The sequence below is a fragment of the Lepisma saccharinum genome, chromosome 29 (genome assembly GCF_977018435.1).
Source record: "Lepisma saccharinum chromosome 29, izLepSacc3.1, whole genome shotgun sequence".
In the NCBI taxonomy this organism is placed as follows: Eukaryota; Metazoa; Arthropoda; class Insecta; order Zygentoma; family Lepismatidae; genus Lepisma; species Lepisma saccharinum.
In genome coordinates this window covers 8,315,729-8,341,852 of record NC_139257.1, presented here as the reverse complement: position 1 = coordinate 8,341,852, position 26,124 = coordinate 8,315,729, and the positions used below count along the sequence as shown (strand labels likewise).

At 40.2% G+C, this 26,124-nt stretch overlaps 1 protein-coding gene across 1 annotated transcript in view; it reads left to right on the top strand.

The window, feature by feature from the left end:
* The window catches only part of LOC145981192 (nuclear pore complex protein Nup205-like), a 241,218-nt gene that overhangs the window by 14,257 nt on the left and 200,837 nt on the right, over nucleotides 1-26,124 (top strand). Inside the window, exon 2 of the mRNA XM_083114313.1 lies at nucleotides 455-612. Coding sequence (XP_082970439.1) covers nucleotides 455-612 — 158 coding nt within the window. The remainder of the gene's footprint in view (nucleotides 1-454; nucleotides 613-26,124) is intronic.

The window sequence follows — 26,124 nt, the reverse complement described above, 5'->3', positions numbered from 1 at the left end:
GGTGGTTGGCGGACGTCCAATGCGGGGTTCATCTTTAATGCTGCCCCATCCAAGCTTGAACATCGTCGTCCACTTGCTAACAGTGGCTAATGATGGGGCAGAGTCTTCCAACACTGTGTCCAATTTGGCTTTGATGGCTGTCGCATTTAACCCGTTCTTCACCAGAAACTTGATGACCACACGAACTTCCTTTTGTTCCATGTTGTCACGTCACTTGCACTTTTGCTCCTTCACGTGCCAATGGAAACCAGACGATTGGAAGAGTGGCGATGAAATTTTCCCGCACGTTCAGAACAGATGTGGCCTTCTAATGCACATGCTTTTGTTCCGATTGCAACGCCATCTCTGATCGATTCTTAGAACTCTCCGAACAACCCTTGCATTTTATGTTTTTCCATTTTTTTAAAATTTATAAACTTGTCATCCTCTTATTTTTAATGTTATCATTTTGCAGAACAAGTCAAAAGAGATTCCGAAGATCTATGGACTCCATACAAGGAACTGCAAACGACTGTGGAGAACATTGTAACACGACCTGTGAATAAGCTAAGAGAATTGAAGTCTATACTCTCACGCCACAAGCAAAACTACATTACTCTTTTGAAAAACCCAGTAAGTATACGTATTTATTCTGTTGCCATTAAGAGGTGGTATCAAAAAGTTTCGAGACTAGTTCTGTTTAAAAGGAAGTACATTATTTATCTACATTTATACACTATCACCTTCAAAGTAGTACCCATGCACTGCAATACAATGCTACCAGCATTCCTACCACTTCTGGATTGTGTCTTGGAAGTCTTCTTTTTGAAGCATATCAAGCAACTTCTGCGAATTCGCTCTGGATCTCCGCAATGGTGTCAAATCGGCGACCTTTGAGCTGTATTTTCATCTTCGGGAAGAGGGCGAAGTTTGCAGGAGTCAAATCTGGTGGGTAAGACGAGTGCGGAAGTGAGATCATATGGTTTCCGGCGAGAAACCCACATGTGAGGAGAACTCGGTAACAGGCTGTATTGACGTCTTGGAGCATCCAGTTTTTAATGCACCACAGATCCGGTCGCTTTTGTGGAATGTCTTCCCTCAGATGCCTTAACCTTTTAAGTCCCGATTGATCATATGCTGATCATTGGCATTTTTGGCATCCCGATCAATAATGTACTGATCAATGAAACAGAACCTTTTTTCGTTGCCTTGCAACCCTTGTTCATTTTCTATGCTCATGACTTGAAGTGCGTGGAACTTGAAACCAAGAGTCGATATGCATTGACAGCGATGCTACTGCTCTTCAACTCCCTAATGACGTCAGCAGCAGCTGCAAAATTTACACCTCCTGTTTGTCGGCCCAGGAAAAGAGGCATCGAATGACAAAACTCACACAAGTAAGTTGGTGCCAGTGTAAATGCTTGTTTACAATGGTTGTTTACAATCTCATGCCTTGCAGGAAAGCGAAACATACGAGGAAATCGTTTGTCTATTGTTTTCCTTCTCAACATGCCGAAGCAGGTCATGTTCGGAAAGGGGGGGGGGGGCAATGTTGTCAAAAGTGCAGCGATAACTTTTCAGCGGTTGTGCACAATGCTTGCTTCAGAAGACAACCACTCCTCCTTTGGAAGGAAAATGAAAAGGGCGGGGGGGGGGGGGTTAAGAGGTAGGAATGGGGCTAAAATAACTGTTGCACTTGTTTTGTTTTTTTTTCCGGTTAGCAAAAGGCATTAGGAACAAAACAAATAGGACATAGAATTTGTTCCTGTCCCATGTCTCAACAGGGAGGAGCGAAATTTTGTCTTTTTTAATTTTTTTTTTTAATTTTCACATTTGAAGCCACGAATAATAACAAGTACATACAGATAGCAACACTTCATCTTTTCTATGTCAAAGTGCATTTTATGCTTAGTAAAATGTTTCTTGTTTCACTAAATTATCTGCCATAGGAAGGAAGCTATAAAGATTTTTGCTAAACCTTACAAAACTCGTTTAACACGTTAACACGCAGGTCCCATGGGCCCGACATCAAGATTTCTTATGAGGCCGCGTTGGTCCCATGGAACCGACGTTGTAATGTCTAATTCGAATCACTCTGGCAGGCCAACTGTCTTTCGCGCAAGCATATTTCATATTATAAAGGCCCAGCACGGCACCCTAGAATCCAACGGCACATGCATTTTTGGCAACTTATAAGCAGCAAAGCCAATTTTTTTTTATACCGCGTGAGGCACCTAAAAGTACCACCTGAAATAGCGAAGAAACCAGAAACAGTAGCGATGTGAGGTTTGCGGGAAACAATAATATCAAATGGGGCTCGTAAATCGGAGGTATGGGGTGGGTCGAAAAATATCGACAAATGGGGCATCTGGAGCAGTCATATTTTTTTTAATGGAACGATATACAATAACATGCATAATATAAAAGAGCACACGCAGAGAAACACAACGCCGTTGGTCTCATGCATCTACTGTACATAGGAACGAAGATATGGCCATGTGAAAATATGTAAACAAACTAACAAGTGGCCCACTTGACCGTCAGTACCACGGCATGTAAGACTTCTCAGGTGCCTGACAGAACTGCCTTTACGCAGAGCAAGTTTTGATAGCAGGTCCACGAGATCGTGTTAGTTCATAGCAAGCAGTCGTAGTGGTAAGAGCGAAGATTATGGTGTTCACAAACATAGAAAAAGCGGACATGATCCTGATGTATGGGGAATGGCGAAAGAATGCCTCAGAAGCCTACCATGTGTACGCAGAGAGATATCCGGACAGACGACAGCCATCTCAACGTCTGTTTGGTAAGTTATTTATTAAATTAAGAGACACCGGAAGTGTAACACCACGAGCACGTGTGCGGAACAAGCCAACTACAGGTGAGGCAGGTGCAACAAATGAATCTTCTCCGCTGTTGCTGTGAATCCACACGTTAGCTTCCGTGAAATTGCCAGGGATGCTGGGATGAGTCAGCGAAGTGTATTGCGCATTCTGCACACACACAAGTTTCACCCATATCATATCTCCCTCCATCAGGAACTTCACGGGAATGATTTTGTGGACCGTGTTCGGTTTTGCACATGGATGTTACGACACGACACACCCGATTTGTCACGTATCCTCTTCACTGACGAGGCAACTTTTACCAATCATGGAAATGTCAACCTAAGGAACATGCACTATTGGTCGGTGACAAATCCACATTGGCTTCGCCAAGTGGAACGCCAGCACCCATGGAGTGTGAACGTGTGGTGTGGTATAGTGGGTGAACATCTCATTGGCCCTTTTCTTATACAAGGGACACTGAATGCTGACCGATACATACAGTTTTTACAACATGAACTGTCTGTACTATTGGAGGACATACCACTTCAGGCAAGGAGGGAAATGTGGTACCAACATGACGGGTGCCCAGCTCACAGTGCAAGACGCTCTACAGCATGTGTGGAAAATACATTTCCAAATCGTTGGATTGGACGTGGAGGGCCTGTCAAATGGCCTGCTCGTTCCCCAGATTTGACACCGTTAGACTTTTTCCTGTGGGGAAAGCTGAAGGACATTGTCTACCGGGATGTGCCAACAACTCCAGAGGATATGCAACACCGCATTACTGCGGCCTGTAGGGACATTCCCTAGGAGATGCTACATTCTGTGCAACGATCTTTGCGTGGGCGCCTCGTTGCCTGTATTGCAGCTGACGGCCACCACTTTGAACATACAGTTTGACAGGTTTTCGCTTCTTACGCAGTGGTTCTTCGACATACTGTCATGGTCATTTTCATTATGCTGTAACACTGTAAAATACATGGTGCTGACGATGTCTATTGTATTTTTTCTTCCTTTAACACGTTCTGTGTTCATCTTGTTCAATGGCTTCCGACATCTCATACTTGTACATGCCGTGGTACTGACGGTCAAGTGGGCCACTTGTTAGTTTGTTTACATATTTTCACATGGCCATATCTTCGTTCCTATGTGCAGTAGATGCATGAGACCAACGGCGTTGTGTTTCTCTGCGTGTGCTCTTTTATATTATGCATGTTATTGTATATCGTTCCATTAAAAAAAATATGACTTTGCTCCAGATGCCCCATTTGACGATATTTTTCGACCCACCCCATACCTCCGATTTACGAGCCCCATTTGATATTATTGTTTCCCGCAAACCTCACATCGCTACTGTTTCTGGTTTCTTCGCTATTTCAGGTGGTACTTTTAGGTGCCTCACGCGGTATATATATTATTATTGTTGATATGAAGCATGTACAGGGCTCGAAAAATTCCGGTCACCATGGTGACTAAAAATTTCAGCCTGGCAACTGTGATCTTATGCTGTAATATGTACGAAATTTTGATGATTCTAAGTTCAAATTACAGTACAGTGTAAGTTAGCAAATGATTTTTTTTCTTTCATCAACGTTGTGAACATTCCATAGAGTCAGTAACAATTTCTTACCCTTTGTCCCTCAACACCCCATTTCCTGCTTTCTCAAATAATTTAGCGATGTTTTGATTACTGTGATGCTTAGCATCTTATACAGAGTGTTGCAAAAGTCGCACAACACAAATTTCAAAATGTAGTCATGAAAACCATAACATATATTTACACCAGGTTTTCTGCATTATAGAGCCTCATCCATTGAGATATTCTTTCAATACTTAAAGTTATCAGTTCACTCCGTACAGAAAATTATATGAATTAATAACTGACTGAAAGCAGCATTCAAATTTTTCCAGGAATGAACTTCTGAGTAAGAAAAATATGTAAGAAATTATCGAAGGGTCATAATTAGACATTTGATGACTGATGCCATGTCAGTCTGTCATTTTCGACCAATATTGGTCATGTGCAACATTTGATGAATTTTTGACTGACGATTTTATGGGTTGAGTGAAAAGTGCCATTTTTGGGACATATCTCCGTATATGGCAACACTAGCAGGTCGAAATATTGCCAACAAACGCATGCAACATGTGTTCCAAGTATTGGCTATACATTTATGTGAAAAATCAAGATTTTGTGCTGATATTGGAATCTTCAGAGAATCCTAGGCTGTCCCTGGTTACATTGAATTCTCTTTGCTCACTTTCGCCGCATGATTATGATTCAGCATAATTCCAATAAAAATCCCCTGCTTCTGCTGTACCTCACAAAGCAACTGTTTTACAACCAGTCAAACACCAACAAATGATCCCACACATTGTTTAAGAGTTGGTATTTATTGTTGAAAATCAGTTCTCAGATGTTTTAGCAAATTAACAATGTTTTTTAAAATAATGTAATTGCTTTTATTTAGATAAATGCTAACATAAATTTATGAACCCAGTAATAGCCTGCCGGATTAGTTTAGCGTAGAAAAACCCAGTGTAAATATCTCTTACGATTTTCATGATATACATTTTCAAAGTTTGGATTGCGTGACTTTTGAAACATACTGTAGTATGCACAATTGCTAGTAGATGATTTCCTGGCACCTAGCTTTGAAGAAAAATTTTCGAGCACTGAGCATGTATATTCCTTAGAACGTCTTATGGGTAAGTAACCTGATTTCGCTCATTATTTAAATACACCATTTTAATATATTTATTTATTTTTAATTTATTTGTGGTATTTGTATATATAATAGACAGTGGTATTGGTGCATCAACACTGAGGCTATTTGCTCTTATGTAACTTTATGGCGAGGCGTCCCTATAAGAATGGGGACAATATTTGCATTTGTTGACTTTACGCTATTTTCACCAATTATGTGAAATATGTTTCATTTTTAAATATTTTTTTATATTTTTGAATTATTTTTTATAATATGCACCAACTTACGAGATAATCTTTAGCATACATTTTAAATATGTATTCATACAATGGCATATATTTTGGGAACATAGAAAAAAATATAATACAGCACATACAGTACATAATATTCATATTTTTGTAAACAAAATTAGTTACACTACTGCATTGCAAATATTTTCACAAAACTTTTGAAACGTTTCAGTCAACACTTGAAAACTGTGATCACTCCACGTGAACTTTATTGAAGCCAGGAATACACATATGTGGTTTACCTTCACACCTTCTTCACGTTATTCGCTGCTGTTTTTCGTCCTTCTTTTTCAGAGACCAATTTGTTTAGAATACGTCTAACTAAGCAGGTCAAATTCATTGTTGCTTTTCAATCGCCGGTGGAGCACTGAATGAATGTTTCCCTGTTGTTGCTGCGTTGGTCCCATGGGACCGACACACTATGATTTCGATTTATTGATATAATAAGAACCAAATTTGAAATTTGATAACATGATGTTATTTTACAACAGAAACACTACCTAATGGCATTAACGGCGCCGTCAATGAATATTGAAAATTTAATCCTGCAGTTAACGTGTTAAATGGACTGGGACAGAGGTAAAAACTGCATAAGCGCCACAGGACTGTAAAGGTTGAAGTCTGGCAGTAGAACTCACTATTGATGGTCTAGCCCAGGGGTCTTCAACCCATGGCCCATAGCTTTGCCGTGGCCTGTGCCCATTTGAAAAATTAAGTACTTAACATAAAAACCAGATTAAGTAAATGGTAGATGGCATTACAATTCTCAATACCGTATTATAGCTGGTGTCATCCTAAATGCGAACACATTTTTCTGGCTTCGGATCTACAACTTCTCACACTTCCTGTATGTCTTTTTAACAATTTTTTTAAAGTTGATTTTGTGATTCCATACTTGCACTGCATTATTTGTCCAGTGCATTCTGTTGAAGACATCTCTCTTGGCACTAAGGGATTTTCGAGACAATAACACATAAATGGAAGTCTGATTATGTTGACAGGGTATATGACTTTGGAGGGATTTACAGAGTAGATGACCATAATAGGTCAATCAGGTTGGTTATGGTAGCTAGTAAAACCAGATGGCTCTCCAGGTAACTACCTTTATTTGTTTCTGAAAACAATTTTTTTAGTTCCATGTGTTCGCAATTAGGACAAAGAATTATATCTCACTTTTATGTGTTTGCAATTAGGATGATTTAGGCATTGTTCACAATTAGTAGAGGCACATATTTTTGGTAAATAAAAAAGCAAAATTTTGGTACATGAACAGAGTCAATTTCAGGTTCAAAAGCAGTAAAGGAAATAAAATTTTGCTGTTATAGCCGTGAAAAAGCAGTATATAAAATGACATTTTGATTTGAAAACTGTGGATATAATCCAAAATTTGATTTAAAAACACCACTTATTACCAGGGTTGGCTCGGGTGGGACCAGCCCAGTTTTCCTCATGCAGGTTTTTTCAGAAAAACTCAGCAAAGAACCCACTCAAAATGTTTTTTTTTTTTCAGAAATAATTGAGAGGTTCTAGAATTGTCAACAGTTGGAGAAAACTTGTAAAATAAAGGCTTAGCCAAGCTTATAATACTCAAAATAATTCTCAAATCATGTTAGAAATGCACTTTTAACAGAAATAATGTGAACTTATATCCAAGAAACAAAAATCAAAAGGGTCTGAAATATTTGGATAAAACATTGAACGAACAAAGCTTATAATTTTGAAATGTGGTAGCATTTTAGATATCAGTCACTTCCATATGTGGGCAAGCCACATAGTTTCACCTGTGACGATCTACTTTTACAATACATTTTTCCATTTATAAAACATTACAAAGGACAATTGAGTACATTTTATTGAAATGTGAAAGTAGAATAAAGTTAACTGTGCTAAAATTAATCCAAACATTTTCCAATGATTCATTCAATGTTGTGTTTTCTTTCCAATGCCTTGCACCGAGACAGTGACACATCTCTCCCTCCAGTTCAGTGCATTGATTGAACTTAATGGGTTGCGTACACATGTAGGATAAATGTTAATCGTGGTGAGGAGCTCCATGCCCAAGAAGTCTACGATTCTCGATAATCTATACTTTTTTTTCTTAAAATAGGGGGCATGGGGTACTCAAATAAATACAATGCCAGGGTTGCTACGCGACTGGAAAACCAGGAAAACAGGGAAAAGTCAGGGAATTTGGTTGGTCAGGGAAAAGTCAGGGAATTTTGCATATTTTCTGGAATTTATGCGCATTTTGGAGTTTCAGGAGAACCAGTTACAAAATGAACGAATGATTCATTTCCACTTCCGAATTCGGTTCTTGTGATTCCAGTCCCCCCAAAAGATTCAGTTCAGAAACTTGTTCCTCTCATCATTATGACTTCTAGTCTGTTACGTACAAAATTATGGTTCCTTCGCATTTCAATTCTATATTTATTCACTCTCGGATCTAGGTTCTTGGATCCGTTCATTTTGCGACTCGTTCTTGTGAACCTGTTCAAAGACTGGAATTTGGAGAGGCGTGAGATTTTTCCTTAGAGAACAAGCTACTCAAGACGAAACCTACGCACCAGCCATCCTCAGAATTTCTTGCGGAAAAAATGTTGCTTTATCTTTGTGTGTGGTGAGGAAATTTTCTTTCTTCAAGAACACACCCGTTCGGAACCGTTCTCTTTTGATACGTGAAGCAGAGCAGGTTGGTGTTCAGACAGTTCATTGGTTTTGGATCTGCAATAAAGCTTGAAGAGCAGAATTTCACGTAACTGGCTGTAGTTGATGTCACACTGGACAGGTGCGGACGCCGAGTAAAAACAAAGGGACTCACTACTTCGTTCCCCCCGTGAACCCGTTCTGTGAATTTGAGTCCTTCGTTTGCGACCCATTCAGAAACAACCTGATCAACTAGTTCATTTGCTCGTTGTCGTAGTTTTTACATTGCAGAGATGTGTTACACCCGAGAAATTAGTGATTTTATGCAGTATCAGTGACGTCATTATTCGAATATGCACGTGTTTTGTGCATGTAGAACGAATTTATTTTTTAAAAACTGGTGTGAAATAGAGGAATGAAACGTACGCTGGTCACATATCATTGTTAGGTTAGGAATGTTGGTTTCATGCCGATAGTAATTTTACGTATTGTTTGCGTGTAGAATGAAATTATGCTGAAAAGTGGTGAAGCCCAAGTTCCTTTTGTTTTATTACGATGTCGTCAATCTACAAATGCAACTTTTACATGGTTCGATTTCGATTTATGTCTGTTAACACATACTGCAGAGTTTTAGCGATTACTTAAGATTTTGTGAATATATGCTTTTGTGGTTAGGTTAGGAATGTCAGGTTTGGTTGTCTTAGAATAAAAATAAAGACCCTGAATGCACTCTACTAAGGTTCCGATTTATTTCTACATTCATTCCCACTAGTTTACGATACTTACTGTCGCTTGTCAACCGGAGAATACCTTGTCCGTGGAAAGCGTGTATGATTGAGTAATGTCATTTTGAAGGTTTTTTTTCAAATCCAAATAGTGCTCATTATTTTAAGGAAGGTTCAAATTTCGTGTCACAATGATTGCCAAAATTCTATGATAATTAGTCTTCCTGCTAGGAAAATTTGAAAAAAAATCATAAAACATTCGGAACTGTTACCTTTTAAAAGACAGATTTTGATGTTTTCCATAATATAAACCATGTTTGTTACAACTTGTCCCCTTTCCCGCGCTAGGGAGCGCTCGACAGTTTCTGTGCCAATGAGAAACGAGGAAAAAATCGTCTGCTGGGCAGTGAGGAGCGAATGGAAGCCAGAAGAGAGGCGCTTACGTAGACGCTGTTGCGACGTTGCGTATTTTAATTGGCTGTCTGGCTTTGACTTTCCCCAGCACCGAGAAAAGCCAGGGAGCAACTAGCGCGGGAACCGAGGCAGGTTGTAACAAACGCGGTATAAAATTGGTTCCAGCATGTGGAAAACTCAAATAATGGAGATATTTGATTCCAAAGCATGGCCCGCGTATATATTTTTTTTAGGTGTATGCTTGGTCACCGGCCCCATTCAAGTTCTGAATTTCCGTAATATGTACTATTTTCAATAAATTAAAAAATATAATCATTAAACTTATTGCATATTTTCTAAAGGTACATGACCTAATTTTCTGTTGTTTCTCATTTGTATTGATATAGGCTAATTGAGGTTGTATACAGGTTACATTGTAAAGCTTTGATATATGCCACATTTTTTTATTGATTTTTTTACACCACCTGAATTGTAATGACTTAGTGAAAATGGGGAGGGAAAATAGTTATTTATTTTTTCATTGAATAGCATTATATTAATCACTTGGTAAATTTTCAGCTAATAACTGTGTATATTCATATTCATAATAATTAACGTGCCTGCATATTTCATTGAAAAACATGAGGTTCAAAAGCAAAAATCATGACGACAAACATGTCTGGAAAAAAAATATTTCTGGTCTGGAAAACCTGGAAAAGTCAGGGAATTTCATAATCAAGAAATCGTAGCTACCCTGAATGCATACGTATACTTTCATATTTTGACCATTTTTGACATTTTCAAACCTTTTTAGAAACTACGAGGGGCGTTCAAGTCAATCGGGGACTTATTTTTTTTTCCAGGTTTAAATAGACGCCTAGGCTGGAGGTTTTGTATGCAGTAGGAACTGGCAACTGTGTACTGTTACTGGTAGGTGGCGCTTATTTCCCGCGCTTCTGCATAGACCGTTATTCAAGATGGCGGACAACAGTGTGGACGTGTACATGGAACAGCGTGTTGTGATGAAGTTTTTTAGTGATCGAGGACAGAAAACCTGCTGAAATTTACAGAAGACTTCAGGCTCAGTACGGTGATGAGACACTCTGTCGCAGTAAGACATTTGAATGGTGTAAGCGCTTCAAAGATGGCCGTATCTTTATTACTGACGATCCCGGTCGTGGTGGATCACAGCCCACGCCAGTCATTCCTGGGAACATTCAGCGCGTGGAGCAGCTGATCCTGGACAATCGTCGCATAACCTGTCGTGAAATTGCAAGTATCAATACTATACTATCAACAGTGAGTATTACTGCAGTGTTGTGCGTAATGTGCATAAGAGTTTATGGAAGAAACGTCTGGGTTTCATCACAAAGGGTGTTCTCTTTTTGCAAGACAATGCTCGACAGCATACCGCTCAACGCACATTCCAAACATTCCAGGAAATCGGCTGGGAAATATTACCACACCCCCCTATAGTCCTGACTTAGCGCCAAGTGATTTTCACCTGTTTGGAACCCTGAAGGAATTCCTTAGAGGAAAACATTTCAACACTGATGATGAAGTGAAGAATGATGTCCTACAATGGTTCCGCCGTAATGATAAATCTTTCTATGCCGAAGCATTCCAGTCGTTAGTTAAACGCTGGGATAAGTGTATAACTGTAGCAGGGGGTTATGTGGAAAAATAAATCCAGTTACCACACTTTGACATTTTTTCTTCTATTTTTTTTTAAAAAAAAGTCCCCGATTGACTTGAACGACGTACAATACCGAGCTTTGTGCATAAAACTTTCAGGAGCATTGTGACATCACTTGCACTGTAAATTCACACTAAAATTATCGAAACATAATGCACGATGGGCAAAGACAGAGAAGTCATCTACTTAGTGAGCATGATAACATGATTCTGCAACTACAAGGGTCGTTCAAGGTTGACCGTGACTTTTATTTCTGCAGAGGAAAGAGGTAGCAGAAGAAACACCAAACTATGTCAGTTTTTTTTCAAAGTATCCTCCGTGCGTGCCGAGGCACCGTTGCCATCGTTCTGGCAGCTCCCGAATTCCTTTGGCGTAGAAAGAACTTGGTTGTTGTCGTAGCCACTGGAGGACATCGCTCCACAGTGCTTCGTCTGTCGTGAATTTCTTCCCTCCCAGATGGTCTTTAAGGGGTGCAAACAAATGATAATCACTGGGGGCTAAATCCAGACTGTAGGGGGGATGGGGCAGAACTTCCCAGCACATGTCGGCCAGAGTTGTTGTTGTCACATTGGCCGTGTGAGGGTGGGCATTGTCATGGAGAAGAATGACATTTCCAGACAACATCCCAGGTCTTTTCTTGTGAATGGACTTTCGTACAGCACCACTCAACAATGTGGAGTAATACTGGGCATTAATTGTGCTCCCTTTGTCCAGAAAATCCACATGGATGTCCCAGAAGACACTTGCCATGATCTTTCCAGCGGACGGCTGTGTTTTGCTTTTCTTGGGGGGCGGGGAACCTTTATGCCGCCACTCCATGCTGCGTCTTTTGGTCTCTGGGGTTGAATTGTGCAACCATGTTTCATCACACGTGATGATGGATTGCAACAATTCATCACCTTCTGCTCGAAACCGATTCAGAAGCTGTTCACAGACCGTCCTGCGTGTCCACTTCCGATCGAATGTCAGCTGGCGGGGAACCCACCTTGCACAGATTTTGCGGAAGCGTAAGTGGTCGTGAATGATTGTCTCAACACTTCCGACACTGATATTCACCTCGGCAGCAATATCCCGCACTGTTACTCGCCGGTTCTCAAGAATCACTTGCTCAACATGTGCGATATTCACTGGTGTGACCACAGTCGGGCGAATGTACCCATGCGCTTCATTTGTCACCAGCTCCCGTCCTTCGCGAAACTGCTCACACCATTCGTACACTCTTGTCCGTGACATCGTTTGTTCACCATACTGTGCTTGCAATCGTCTGAAAATCTCAGCTGGTTTCACTTTCTCCTTCACGAGAAATTTGATTACACACCGCTGCTCCACAGCCACAGACACACTGTTTGCCGCCATGTTCGCTGCAACTGCTGCGCATGCACGAAATACGTCATGCCGGGCGCTAGTTACTCGCGAAGGAATACATTACGTCACCTGCACGTTTTATCATGATCCGGCTATTCATCGATTTTTTACGTACGAAAATCCCGGTCAACCTTGAACGACCCTTGTAGAAAACTTGACAGACTGCAATGGTATTACATGTGAGTGAAACTGAACAATGCGTTTCAAGATGGTGAAGGAAAAACTAATTTTCCTCATGTTGCACGCACACACTATACCATGCTCTCTTTTTCCCCAAAACTGTCTACAATGCATTTTTGGAGTATATGGAACAAAACTCAGTCATTGTAGATAATTCGTCGGTCCGCTATTTTGCAGTAAAACTTTTAAAATTATATTTCATAGTTTAGGAGAGGAGCGGTGGTAAAATCGCAAACATACATTTTGCCAGAAATGTAAAACTTTTAGAGTTACAAAATAACTTACAGGATTGGTGTCATTTTGTATTTGAAAAAAAATTGTCACCATGTTTAAAGATAGTGACGACAGACTGATTTAACATGCCTTACGAGAGCTTTAAGTTATGCAAATATTTGAGGTTTGATTTTTGTAGATTAAGAAAACAAAGTCTTAGCTACGTTAGGACATTACTTGAGCATTACTCTGTAATATACTGTAGTGTGTGGTTTAGGAAGGGTGGGGGAAAATCACCTATCTTGAGACCACAATATCTGTAGCAAATTTAGAGTTTTTTAGCTGAAATTCATGTGGCAAGTAGATACACCAAGGGAATTATTTTATTTTGCATTTGCATTGTTAAAAGCATTTGTAGATGGTGGATGAACAATTAATTTTTCATATTCTGAGGTAGCTCCAAAGACGTGGGCGCAGGTCCTTGAAGACGAAGGTGCTGGGTTGATTGTGATGGGAACTGGGTTGTGGTCTTAGGCAGGCCATGTGTTGCTGAAGTCTGGAAACCAAGTCAGAAGGGTCTTCCATCCGGGTGGCTGTTTGTGGCACGATGAGCTATCCTGGGAGTCGGAGAGGTTCGCTGTACACCAGTTTGGCAGGCGATGCTGCAAGGTCGTCTTTGATGGCTGCACGAATCCCAAGTAGCATGAGGGGGCAGTGTGGCACATGAGTGCTGCCTTGAGGTGGCGGTGAAAGTGCTCAACCATGCCGTTGGCATATGGGTGGTAGGTAGCTTGTGGTACGATGGCGCTCGGGCCCGATGGTCTGTCCTAGTTTGCAAAAGAGTTTGGATTCAAATTGCCACCCTTGATCTGTGGTGATGCAGGCTGGTGAACCGAATCTAGAGATCCAGCACGATGTGAGGGCAGTCGCGGCATCTGCCGCGGTGATGCGTTCCAGGGGGTAGGCTTCGGGCCAACTGCTGAAATGGTGCACGGCTGTGAGGCAATACTTGTAGGGTCCCGCTGGTGGGAGAGGTGCAATCAGATCGATGTGCACGTGCTGAAACCTTGTAGACAGAGGAACGAAGTTGCCCAATGGTGCGTGCACATGTTGGGGAAACTTTGGTGGCCTTGCAGTCTTGCCATGATCGGGTCCAAGTGCGACAGTCTTGCTGGACTCGGGGCCATATGCGACGTGATTAGGCATGCAGATGCTCGGGTACCAGGATGGTTCAGGCCATGCAAGGCATCGAAAATGTGGCGGCAGTGCATGGAGGGTACGTACGGCCGGGGTTTCACGTTAGAGGTGTCGCAGTAGAGATTGACTTCGGTGCCAGATATGTCCATGAACTGGAGATCGCAATCGCCGTTCAGGAGCTCGCGGAGCTCATGGTCTTCTTGGGTGGAGGCGAGGAAGCGCAAGTCGGCGGTGGGGGTGTTCCCGTCAACTTCGTGCACCCATGATAACGTGTCCGTGACCATGTTCGAGGTGCCTTCAATGTAGCGGATGTCTGATGGTGAAATTGAGCGATGAAACTTGGTTGAGTTGCACTGGAGGTAGTTTGTCACGCCGCTGCTGGAAGGCGTAGGTGATGGGCTTGTGATTCACGTATATGGTGCAGTGTTGCGCTTCCAGGATGTGACGAAAGTGCTGAACGGCTGCATAGACTGCAAGAAGTTTGCGATAGTACGGTGGCCACTTAGTCTGCTTGGTGGTGAGTTTCTGGGATCAAAAGGCGAGGGGTAGCCATAAGCCGTTGGCGAACTGTTGCAGTCATGCGCCGACGGTGGTGGCGGAGGCATCGGTGAAAAGTCCCAGCGGGGCTTCGGGATGCGGATGGGCTAGGAGCGTGGCATTATCAAGGCTCGTCTTGCAGGCCTCGAAAGCTTGTTCTTGGTCAGACGTCCATGGGAATGGCTGGGATCTGCTAAGGGTGGTGACGTCAGCATGCAGAGAAGCTTGGTGTTTGGCAGAGGATGGCAGAAAACGACTGTAGAAGTTGATCATGCCGAGGACGTGACGCATGCCGCGGGCCGTGGCTGGTGCGTTCGTGCATGGGTTGTTATACCTCAGAGCCTGGTTGCTGAAGCGGTGATGATACCAGCTTATCCCCTCATCTCTTCCTCTGTACGGCGATCTACGGCCATAGCGGTGCAGGCTGGTACAGTCACGCGATTGCGACCATCTGCGGAAGGTGCGAAAGTCGCTTTTCAGGGACGTGACTTGGCGAGTTAGCTCCTCGACGTGCTGGAGAAGCCAAACTGTGTAGGCGATGGGCGACCGTGGCGTCGCACAGATAGCCAGCAGGTTGGGCAAGAAAGACACTGCGGCGATCTTGCTTGTTGCGGGGGTGAGCATGTAGGGGTTCACTTCCACAATGTGAAGCAAGTTGGTCCAGTGGGAGTTTCGAAGACTGCACCTGCAAAATCGCTTGGACTTGCAGTGTTGCAGCAATTGCGCAGCAAGTCGTCACACATGTAACTGGGACGGTTTGCGGCTGCCCATTTCTTCCATCAGGATCTGCCGCAATCGTTGATTTTCAGACAGGGAAAATCTCCGCGTGAGTTCCGTCCGCAGCCGGGTGTAAGGGTTGGTTGCCGGTGGTGTACGTATAATGTCTTTCACTTCGAACGCGTACCGACCTTCTAACTGTCCCACGATGTATGCGAACTTTGTCTCTTCCCGGGTGATGTGGGTGATGGTGAACTGGGCCTCCACTTGCGAGAACCACAATTCCATGTCCTCGGGTCAGAATGGGGGGAGCTTCACACTCACTTGATGTATGGAGTTCTGTTGCGGTTGTACCGTGTGCAGTGCTGGAGCCATCGGTTGAAGTGCTTGCTGTCTGAGTTGCTCGTTTTCCCACACGAGTTGGTCGAGCTGCACTTGAAGTTCCTCTGTCATCACTGTGTAGTTGGTGTGTCCAGAACAAAGAAAGGGGGATTGGACACGTCGTCTTGCGTGCACTTGGTTCAAGCTGGGTGGTATGGTACACCAAAGGGGGTCACGTGCGATTCACGCCCCAAAAAAGATCACATGGGGGTCACCAATTCGGGTAGAATCACCAAATGAAAGAATGTTATCTTACCTCCTGGTTTATTCTGGATGATCGCTACTTACATGCACTATTACACCACAAACACTAAGTAATATAGAAAGAAGCCGATCTCGTTCCTGCTCACTGACTGTCCTTTTGCCCTCTGGTTTTCTCCTCCCTTTCCTCGGGTCAACCACCTCGCATCTGGTGAGGCAGAAGGAAGTTCCTTCTCCCCTCGTTAGGTGGCAGGCAAGGTCAGTGGCTATCGCCACAAGCCCACAATTTTTTTGTCAGACCATGTTACACTCAAATATGATTTCTGTTCCACAATGCACTCGCAAAAAGTGAAGCAGTTCATGCTACTGGGAATGCTGGTAACTGCGTCACTTCTCCCTACCCCCCCCCCCCCTCGCCCATGTGTTCAATGGTTGAGCCATCTTGCTCAACTTGCACAGAGACTTGTTTCCATTTCTGGAGATACCCATGACAGAGTATACACACTGATATGTGTGTGCCTCAAACGACAAGTGATCTCGAAATCCCGTACCCGATTGCCGATAAAGTAGGATCTGTAATGTACCAAATGTTATTTTTACTTTTGACTGTTGTGAGAAGCGAAAAAAGGTAAAGAAATTAGAACAATTGAAACTTGTTTACGGTGATTCTAGTTCCCTCACAACAATGACTGAGAACATTTTCCCTCAATAATGTTAGCAAGGCTATCAATTGTTGGTGGGATAATAAAGGGGAGGGGGTATTATTGTTCTGTACTAGTTGGTAAGAAAAGAATGCATCCGCTTTTAATTTCTTTGTACGTAATTTCCTTATCCTGCCATCGATACTATAAAGTATCCATTGCACTAATGGTACAAAGAATAAATTATAAAATAACCGATTATATGCAAGACAATTATGAAATTATACAGAAATATGCCTTATTATGAGAAAATGGAAGAACAGGGTGGCGACAGACCTGGAAAACCTGGAAAACCGGGAAAAGTCAGGGAATTTGAGGTGTCAAAAAAAGTCAGGGAAATGTCAGGGAATTTCGTCTTCATTGACCTTTTTTTATTATTATTATTTATTTATTTAAATATATCGGTATGGAACTCTGCACGGGAACAGGAAATCTCGTTCGTAAGTTTCGGCCTCAACTTTTAGGCCCCTTTTATGCGCAACACAACCACGGCGACAGAAAACAGTGATGGCGGAGAAGAGAGAGAGAGAGAGAGAGAGAGAGAGAGAGAGAAATTTCTCTCGCCCTGGCTTCTCGGTGGGAATTTTAAATTCGAACACTCTTTGGAGGAAATTTGTTATAACTCGGGCACTATGGGAGCAATCTACTTCGGATAACTTTTGTTTTTCAGCTAAAACATCAGCGCATGCAACCGCATACAATTCAGAACGCCGAACCGAGGAAGGGGGTTTGGGGGTGCGACACCCGAATTTCAATGGAAATAAACATAGTAATCTGGAGTTTACCCCTTCTTCTCCCACTATTTTGGAGAGAAGCCGCAAACTTTAGTATTCTTTTCAAAGAAAGGATATTTCTCAAGAGAATGAAACATGTTTCATGTTCTTGGATGGCATACAAGTTTGATAATAAGCCAAAATGTGTTTTTTTTTACGAAAAATAGGTAATTTGCATTTTTGGAGGAAAATTGTTATAACTCGGGCACTATGGGAGCAATCTACTTCGGATAGCTTTTGTTTTTCAGCTAAAACATCAGCGCATGTAACCGTGTACAATTCAGAACGCCGGACCGAAGAAAGGGGGTTTGGGGGCACAACCCCCGAATTTCAATGGATAAACATAAAAATCTGGAGTTTGCCCCCTCTTCTCCCGCTATTTGGGAAGAAGGCGCGAACTTTAGTATTGTTTTCAAAGAATGGACATGTCTCAAGAGAACGTAACACGTTTCATGTTCTTGGGTGCCATACAAGTAGAATAATAAGCCAAAATGTGATTTTTCTTTTTTACGAAAAATAGGTAATTTGCATTTTTGGAGGAAAATTGTTATAACTCGTGCACTATGGGAGCAATCTACTTCGGATAAGTTTTGTTTTGTAGCTAAAACATCATAGCATGCAACCGTGTACAATTCAGAACGCCGAACTGAGGAAGGGTGGTTTGGGGGCGCGACCACCGAATTTCAATGAAAAAAACAATAAAAATCTGGAGTTTGCCTCCTCTTGTCCCGCTATTTTGGGGAGAAGGCGCAAACCTTAGTATTCTCTTCAAAGAATGGATGTTTCCAAAGAGATTGAAACATGTTACATGTTCCTGGGTGTCATACAAGTTGAATAATGAGCCAAAATGTGAAACTCTGTTCGGAAATGTGGCATGGATATGTTGCGGAGAGGGGGAGAGGTTGGTCATCAATATGAATTTCCCGGGCTTGCTCCAGACCTGTGTCAGAGTCTCCACCTAAACATAAGAGTATGAAGGTCCAAAAAGCACATTCATTTTGTAATCAGCACCATGATACCATATGGTATCATCGGGCGAGTACGACCTTACTCTGATGATACCATATGGCATCGTGAGAGTAAAGGTTAAGCCTCTAAATATTACGTGGAAAATGCATTGAATTATCATTATTTTCTTGTCCGTATGGGAGTAGTAAGGGGACTTGTCAACAGATGGAGGGGATAAAAGCGGGTGGCGCCGTCCGATAGTTGTCGGACGTCGTATAATAGTAAGGCATTTTGTTGGGCAAACTGAAGGAACATGGACACAAATAGGTTCCATTGATATATACGATTTTTGTCGAATATCGCCACCCGACAAAGTACCTCACTACAACATGCGACAGAAATTGCATGGACTGCAACATCCAACAAAAATCGAATGCATAAACAAGAAGAGCTTTAGACTGTAAATATGCTGCTGGAATTCAATTACTCTTCTGGCTCACTTCACCTTATTTAATGTAGCAGTGCTTACGAAGGTTTCCTTTCATCATCCTGACGTATTACTGGTTTCGCACAAGTTAACATACGTTTACAATGACATTGCACTATTCTTAGATATCAAGAAGAATCCAACCAAATGGGATATATATTGAATACTATCACGAAAAAGTGAAACATAAATCTGCATTGCTGAACGTTATAAAAATTGGCAAGTGCATGCTCCCAACCTTAAATTTACTGTAACACTAGTATTGCAATGAAATTAACGCCACTCTCTGTCCTGTCTGTTTAAACTCATTAGAGATGGTCATTAATCTCTCACTGAGTAAAGTTAATGTCCAATATTATGAAATAAAATTCTAATAATAAGTACGTAAATATTTTAATATCATATTTACTCAAATCATTCGATCATCAAAGCAAATCACTTTCTTCAAGAATTGACTTTTCTCTGCCAGCCCTGCTCAATTTTCACTTTCCATCTACTGATTTATACGAGGGGTGGCCAGAAAGTAATTTCTAAGTAGTAGGAACATTGATTTTTCGCAAACGTCAAAACCGTGAAAAATGGTAATTGCTGCGAAGTTATGTTTAGGATGTCTGGTGCAGTGATGTCTGGACACATTTTTCGCCCGTTCGAATATCGAAATAATGCGAATTTGGCATAAAATGCGAATTGTTGGCGTTTTTAGCGATTTTTTTTAAAAAGAAATGTTCTAAAACACCGAAAAATTCCATGAAATCCAACATTCTTGTCTTTTCTAGGCCATGTTTGTGTACAAAGAACATGCAAGTTTTCCAACATTTTACTCGAGAGTAAACTATAGTTATACGTACATGGAATAATTCCGACAGCCACATTAAATCGTGTATTTCCCACGATTTTTTGGATCCCCTGCGGGGGAGAACCGGGATGTTTTCCACCTATTCAAACTGCTCCGGCGCCCATCCAGCATCATATGAAGCTGGTACCTTGAGGAAACTTTGAGGGATAAAGTTAGCCAGGAGCGTGGTGCTGATCACATCACCCCTACCTTCAGCGATGATCAAGAAAGTGTGGGGCCTTAACTCATCACACCCGTACTAGACACCATCATGGAAAAGTGCAGGGGAGCACTTTAATTTTACTTCCTCAAAAATCTGATCCAACATATCAAACTGTCACGAAAATACGTAGACCATGTGACCTACAATTTAAAATAATAGTTTAAAAGCACAATGGAGTATTACGTTTCGGTATATTTGGCAGATAAATGTTCTAAAACAAAAACGCGAATTTTGGGAAACGTAACACTAACAAGTCAAAAAAAGATAATGCCAATTTTTGGTGCCATAATATATCGGTATCTGTCACGTGAGATTGATTGATTTAAATTTTTTGGGTGCGTCGCCACTTATGGTCATTATGCACCCTTCAGTATATAGGGAAAATTCCATTATCTAAAATCCTTACCTTACAATTAAAAAAGTGGTATGGAAAATAACTTTCCCAAAATATCTTTCAAGATATCAAACTCTCACGAAGAAGCGTAAGCCATGTGACTTACAATTTGAAACAGTAGTTTAAAAACACAATGAAGGTATAATTTCAGATATTTGCCAGAAAATGCGCTAAAATGAAAATGTGAATTTTGGGGAAAATAACACCGTATAGTAAAAAATAAAAAATAAGAAAATAAACCAATTTTTTAAAAAAAATAACAAAATATCAAGGTCCCTACCGATTAGGCATAAATAAAACAAGAATATCAGTTGTAATTTATTGCATTAGTAACAGTGAGTCTTAACCTAATTTTCGGCATTATCACCACCATTGTTCTGGCATTTGTCGTAGCATGGCACTAAATTTTGTATGCCCATGGTATATGTGTCTGACAGCAAAGATTGGAACTATCTCTACCGCAGCGTAGCTGTCAAATCCTTGCCCTGCCAGAAACCTCTTCAGTTAAGTAAAGAGATGAAAGTCTGTACATTCAAGACCAGGGCTGTACAGGGAGTGGCCCAAGATCTCTCACCTGAAGTGATGCAAAGGGCCCATGTGTACTCAGCTGTATGGGGTTGTTCACATTCGATTGGCGTGAATTGTCTGCACCATCGTCTGACCATACTATCACTCACGACGTCCGATCTGCACACCTCACACGATTGCTGGTGGCTCTGTGCCAAATTCTGAGCGTGCAATATAGGCTACATCGCAGTCGGTGGGAGACTGTATGAGAGCTGCAATATTTAACCTAGAACTGTCCTAAAACGGCTGCATTGCAACTGTACCAGATTACAGTTACATGCCACTTCTTCCTGCCTGCATGTGTGTGTGTCGCTCTCCGACCACTAGTGCTGCGTATAGGCACCATTGGAGCTTTTTTCAGCATTCCCCTCGTATATGTACTTACAGAAGCTTCTATTATTAGAGTGTTCCTGTTTTAATGTGTGGTTAGCTAAATCAGGTACCTATACAAAACAATGCAATTCTATAAATTCCTTGCGTTAAATTTCTAATACCTACATACCCTTTTCGTCAGCAATAATGGTATAACTGCATGTTGTCAGTTTCACAGTACTTCACTTGGATATACTGTACTGAAGCAGAAATCCCATTGATAATGTAAGGAAATATGACACTTTATTTTGTTCGATTCAATTGTTTCACTTATATGCAAGAATTAAGTTGTTTGCTTTACAGAGAAGAGAGAAGTAGCTTTATGCATTGAAAAATGAGTCCGCAGTCCGCACTCATGTTTCTTGAAAGCAGAGGGTTCAAAACCTCAGTGGAAATATCAACATATAATACCGAGAATGTATAAGGAGACTGATATATTACAAATTGTATTTCTTAATCATTCGTTCTTCACTCTTATCTCATTTAGTCGTAACTTTAAAAATTAATCAAGTATTTTATTTTAAACTTACTGCGTATGAAAAAATTCCGTAATCCTTCTCTAGCTTGTGAATTGCAATAATTTTCGAAATTCACTATTTTGCACTTTGAATTCAGATCATAGAGAATAGAGAAATTAAGTCAATTTCATCGAAGATAATATTGGTACTTAACAAAACCATACGTGGATCTATGTGAGTTTATTATTTCTATTTGCAAAAATATCGATTTAGTTTAGTTTGTAATTGTCAGGGAAAAATTTAAATTTTGTCCTGGAAAACCTGGAAAAGTCAGGGAATTTCATTTCTTTTTGTTTGTAGCCACCCTGAAGAAATATGTTGTAAAAATGCTAAGTTGGTAAAATATATGTCAAAGTATGCCTCATGAAGTTGGTATATTTCATCTGATTATCATTAGATATGTAAAGATCTCACCCCAATATTCTATCTGATACCAGAAACATATTTAACACTTGACCCTTGTAATAACAAACAATAATGAAGCAGAGAAAGAAATGCAAAGATTGCAATTGCCAAAGCTTACTATACTTCATATAATTAAAAATAAAGATGTGTACAGGTATGCAAAACTGAACAGAAAAAGCTGATGGTTTTGAAATGTGTATACAATTAATATAATGCAAGGTGTAATGATCAAAATTAAAATAAAAAAAAAAAATGCCTGTTACAGTGCTCACATTAATTTTTAGTTGTTTTGAAAATTGTGTCCGATAAATGATTACCATTCCTTACACATTCATGTAGCCTTCCTCTCGTTCGGAATTGCCGCTATTTCGTTGCGAATAGCTAACTTGAGATCAGCAATTGTTGTTCAAATGGTTCAAATGTTCAAAAATGGGGTCTACCTTTGACACAATTGGATTGTTGTCTGAGGTCTTTCAACGGCTGAGTGCTCATTGGCTTCGTCGCTCAACGCCATTTCAGTTAAGATAGAGCAGTGGACTGGGCGACATCGTGCTTTTGTTTTAGAAGCATGTGTTAAAAATGGTGAGTCCGTTGTCCAACCTCAACGATGGTTTCTGTTAAATTTTAAGAAGCCATAATTCAAACCTGATACTGCATGTTAACTTTTAAGCCATTATTCAAACGAACTAAAGTGGAAATAAGAAGTTTTATTTCTCTCCTCTTCTAGGCCACAGGACAATCTAAACGTAAAAAAAAAATTGCTTCACAGAATATATCACATTATGAAAAATTTACATGAACATATTTGGGTATGAGAATCTTTTGAATCAAAACATTTTAACACTTCCCCTTACTCAAATATGTATACTTTACATACATGTGACTATAATTATTTCATACCTAACTGTGATACATAATTGTCATGCACAATTTTAGATACAGGTTTTGTTAACAAATCTGCTATCATATCATTTGTTGGTTGATAAACCAAATGAAAATCTCCTTGTTGAACAGCATCCCTAATATAATGATGTCGTACATCAATGTGCTTTGTACGCCTATGGTGCTGAGAATTTTCAACAATTTTATGAGCACTTAAATTATCATTAAAAATTGTAATTGTCACCTTAATATCAATTATCTCTGATAACAAATTTTTCATGAATTGTGCCTCTTTGGCAGCATCACCCAAACTATAATACTCTGCCTCGGTACTTGAGTATGCAACTGTTCGTTGCTTCCTTGATTCCCAATTTACAATTGAGCCTCCAAATTTTACAACTAAACCACTGTATGACTTACGATCTACCAAATCATTAGCCCAGTCAGCATCTGTGTACACTTTTACTTCATTTCCACCTTTTTGAAATTTAAGTTTATAATCTAGTGTACCTGCCAAATATCTTAAGACTCTTTTTGCTGCAACCCAATGTCTTACATCATAACAAGTATTGAATTGACTGAGTTTACTACAAGCAAAAGCAATATCTGGTTGCGTACAAACTGCTAGATACATGAGACTACCTACCAATTGCTGATAGGGAAATTTGGTTTCACATTTCTCAGCTTTTTCTAATTTTACATTTAGCTCCATGGGAGTTGAAACAGTTTTGCAATTATTCATACCAAAACGTGTAAGTAACTGTTTAGTATACTGCTTTTGAGATAAAGTTAGAGTATTCAATTTCTTATTCCTGTCAACCTCCATTCCTAGACAATGTCTTACTGGTCCCAATAGTTTAACATCAAAATGTTCTTTCAGTACATGGATCAACATTTGTTTTTCACATGCATCTTCACTAAATACAAAAATATCATCAACATACAATGCTACAATCATCTTTTTACCCTTTATACATTTTGTATAAACACAAGGTTCACATTTTAATTGATCATATTTCATTTTGATTAATACATCATGTATTTTCTGATTCCAAGCTCTACTTGCTTGTTTTAGACCATACAAACTCTTTTTGAGTAGACACACTTTATTATCAACCTGATAACCTTGTGGTTGTTCCATATAAATTGTCTCATTTAAATCACCATTCAGGAATGCAGTACTTATATCAATATGATCTATGTCCATATTGTATTCCACACCAATAGCAAACAAAAGTCTGAGAGTAGAGTGTCTTACAACAGGTGCAAACGTCTCTTCATAATCGATACCGTATCGTTGCGTAAAGCCCCGTGCTACTAATCTAGCTTTGTATCTATCTACATCCCCATTTACATCTTGTTTTACTTTATATACCCATTTACATTTAACTACACTCTGGTCTTTTGGACGATCTACTAATTCCCAAACTTCATTCTTCAAGAGTGATTTATATTCATCATCCATCGCTCTCTTCCATTTGGAATTTTCTTTGCATGTTGTGGCATCTTCAAAACTTACAGGTTCCTCAAAACTCATAAAGGATGTGTCGGATAAATCATAATCACCCATCCAAATTGGTAATTGCTTATTTCTAACAGGTCTACCATTTTCTTGTTCTACATTTTGAGAAAAATCACTACCTACATTAGAACATTCAGCAGTTTCTGAATTTGTTACTTCTGATAATTCGCCGACATTACTATCAACACATAAAGTGTCACTTGACTTTTCTTCAGATTTCTGTCTAGCACCTACAATATTTTGACTGTCATTGTTTTTAACTTGTGATCCACTAAATGGTATCTGTACAGTCAGAGGTAAAATTACATCAGAAGACATGTCAGTGTTGACATCTGTCTTATCGACACATGACCCTGCAACATTTTCCAGGAATATAACACTTCTTGCTTTAATAACCTTACCAGAATTAGAAGTATCAGCTAATCTATAACCTTTTGTAAACTCACAGTAACCTACCATAATGTATGGCTTTGACTTACTATCCATCTTTTTTCATTTATAGTCTGGTGTCAAAACATATGCTGTACAACCAAATACACGAAGATGACTTAGATTAACTTTATGTCCTGTCCACATTTCCTCTGGAGTAGCATCTTTAATTGCAACTGTAGGACAAATATTCTTCAGGTATACACCTGTTGAAATTGCTTCAGCCCAATATCTCTTACTGAGATTAGCATCATGAAGCATGGTTCTAGCCTTTTCTACAACTGTTCTGTTTAGTCTCTCGGCAACTCCATTTTGTTGCGGAGTATATGGAACACTTGTCTCATGGATTATACCATGTTCACTGAGAAATGCAGAAAATTTCTTGTTACAGTATTCTGTACCATTATCTGATCTAAGTTTCTTAATTTTTAAATTACACTGATTTTCTACAAAAGCTTTGAACTCTACAAATTTTTCAAATACTTCATGCTTAAATTTAAGAAAATATACAAAACTCTTGCGAGTATAATCATCAGTAAAAGTAACAAAATATCGTGCACCACCCCAACTTGATTCGGACATTGGTCCACAAACATCAGAATGTATTAACTCTAGTTTTTCTTTAGCTCTTTTTGCCACTCCCTTGGGAAAGGATGCAGTTTTCTGCTTCCCCTCAATGCAAGGGATACATTGTTTTGGGGTGTCATCATGAAAACATACTCCATCAGCTAAATTATCTCTCAAAGATATCATTCCTTTTAGATTCAAGTGACCTAAACGTTTATGCCATACATCTTGTGAAGCATTAACTGACAACATAGCTACTGTCTCTTCACAATTTTCAAGAGAATTTACAGTAGTATTGTTTAAATTCATCATGGACAAATTTTCAGCCTGGTCTAACTTATAAATGCCACCTACCTTTGTTGCTGTAAATTTTGGAGTAGCCTTTATCTCAATATCAGATACATTGTAACCACTACACCGTTTGTCATCGAAAAGCATAACATAACCTTTT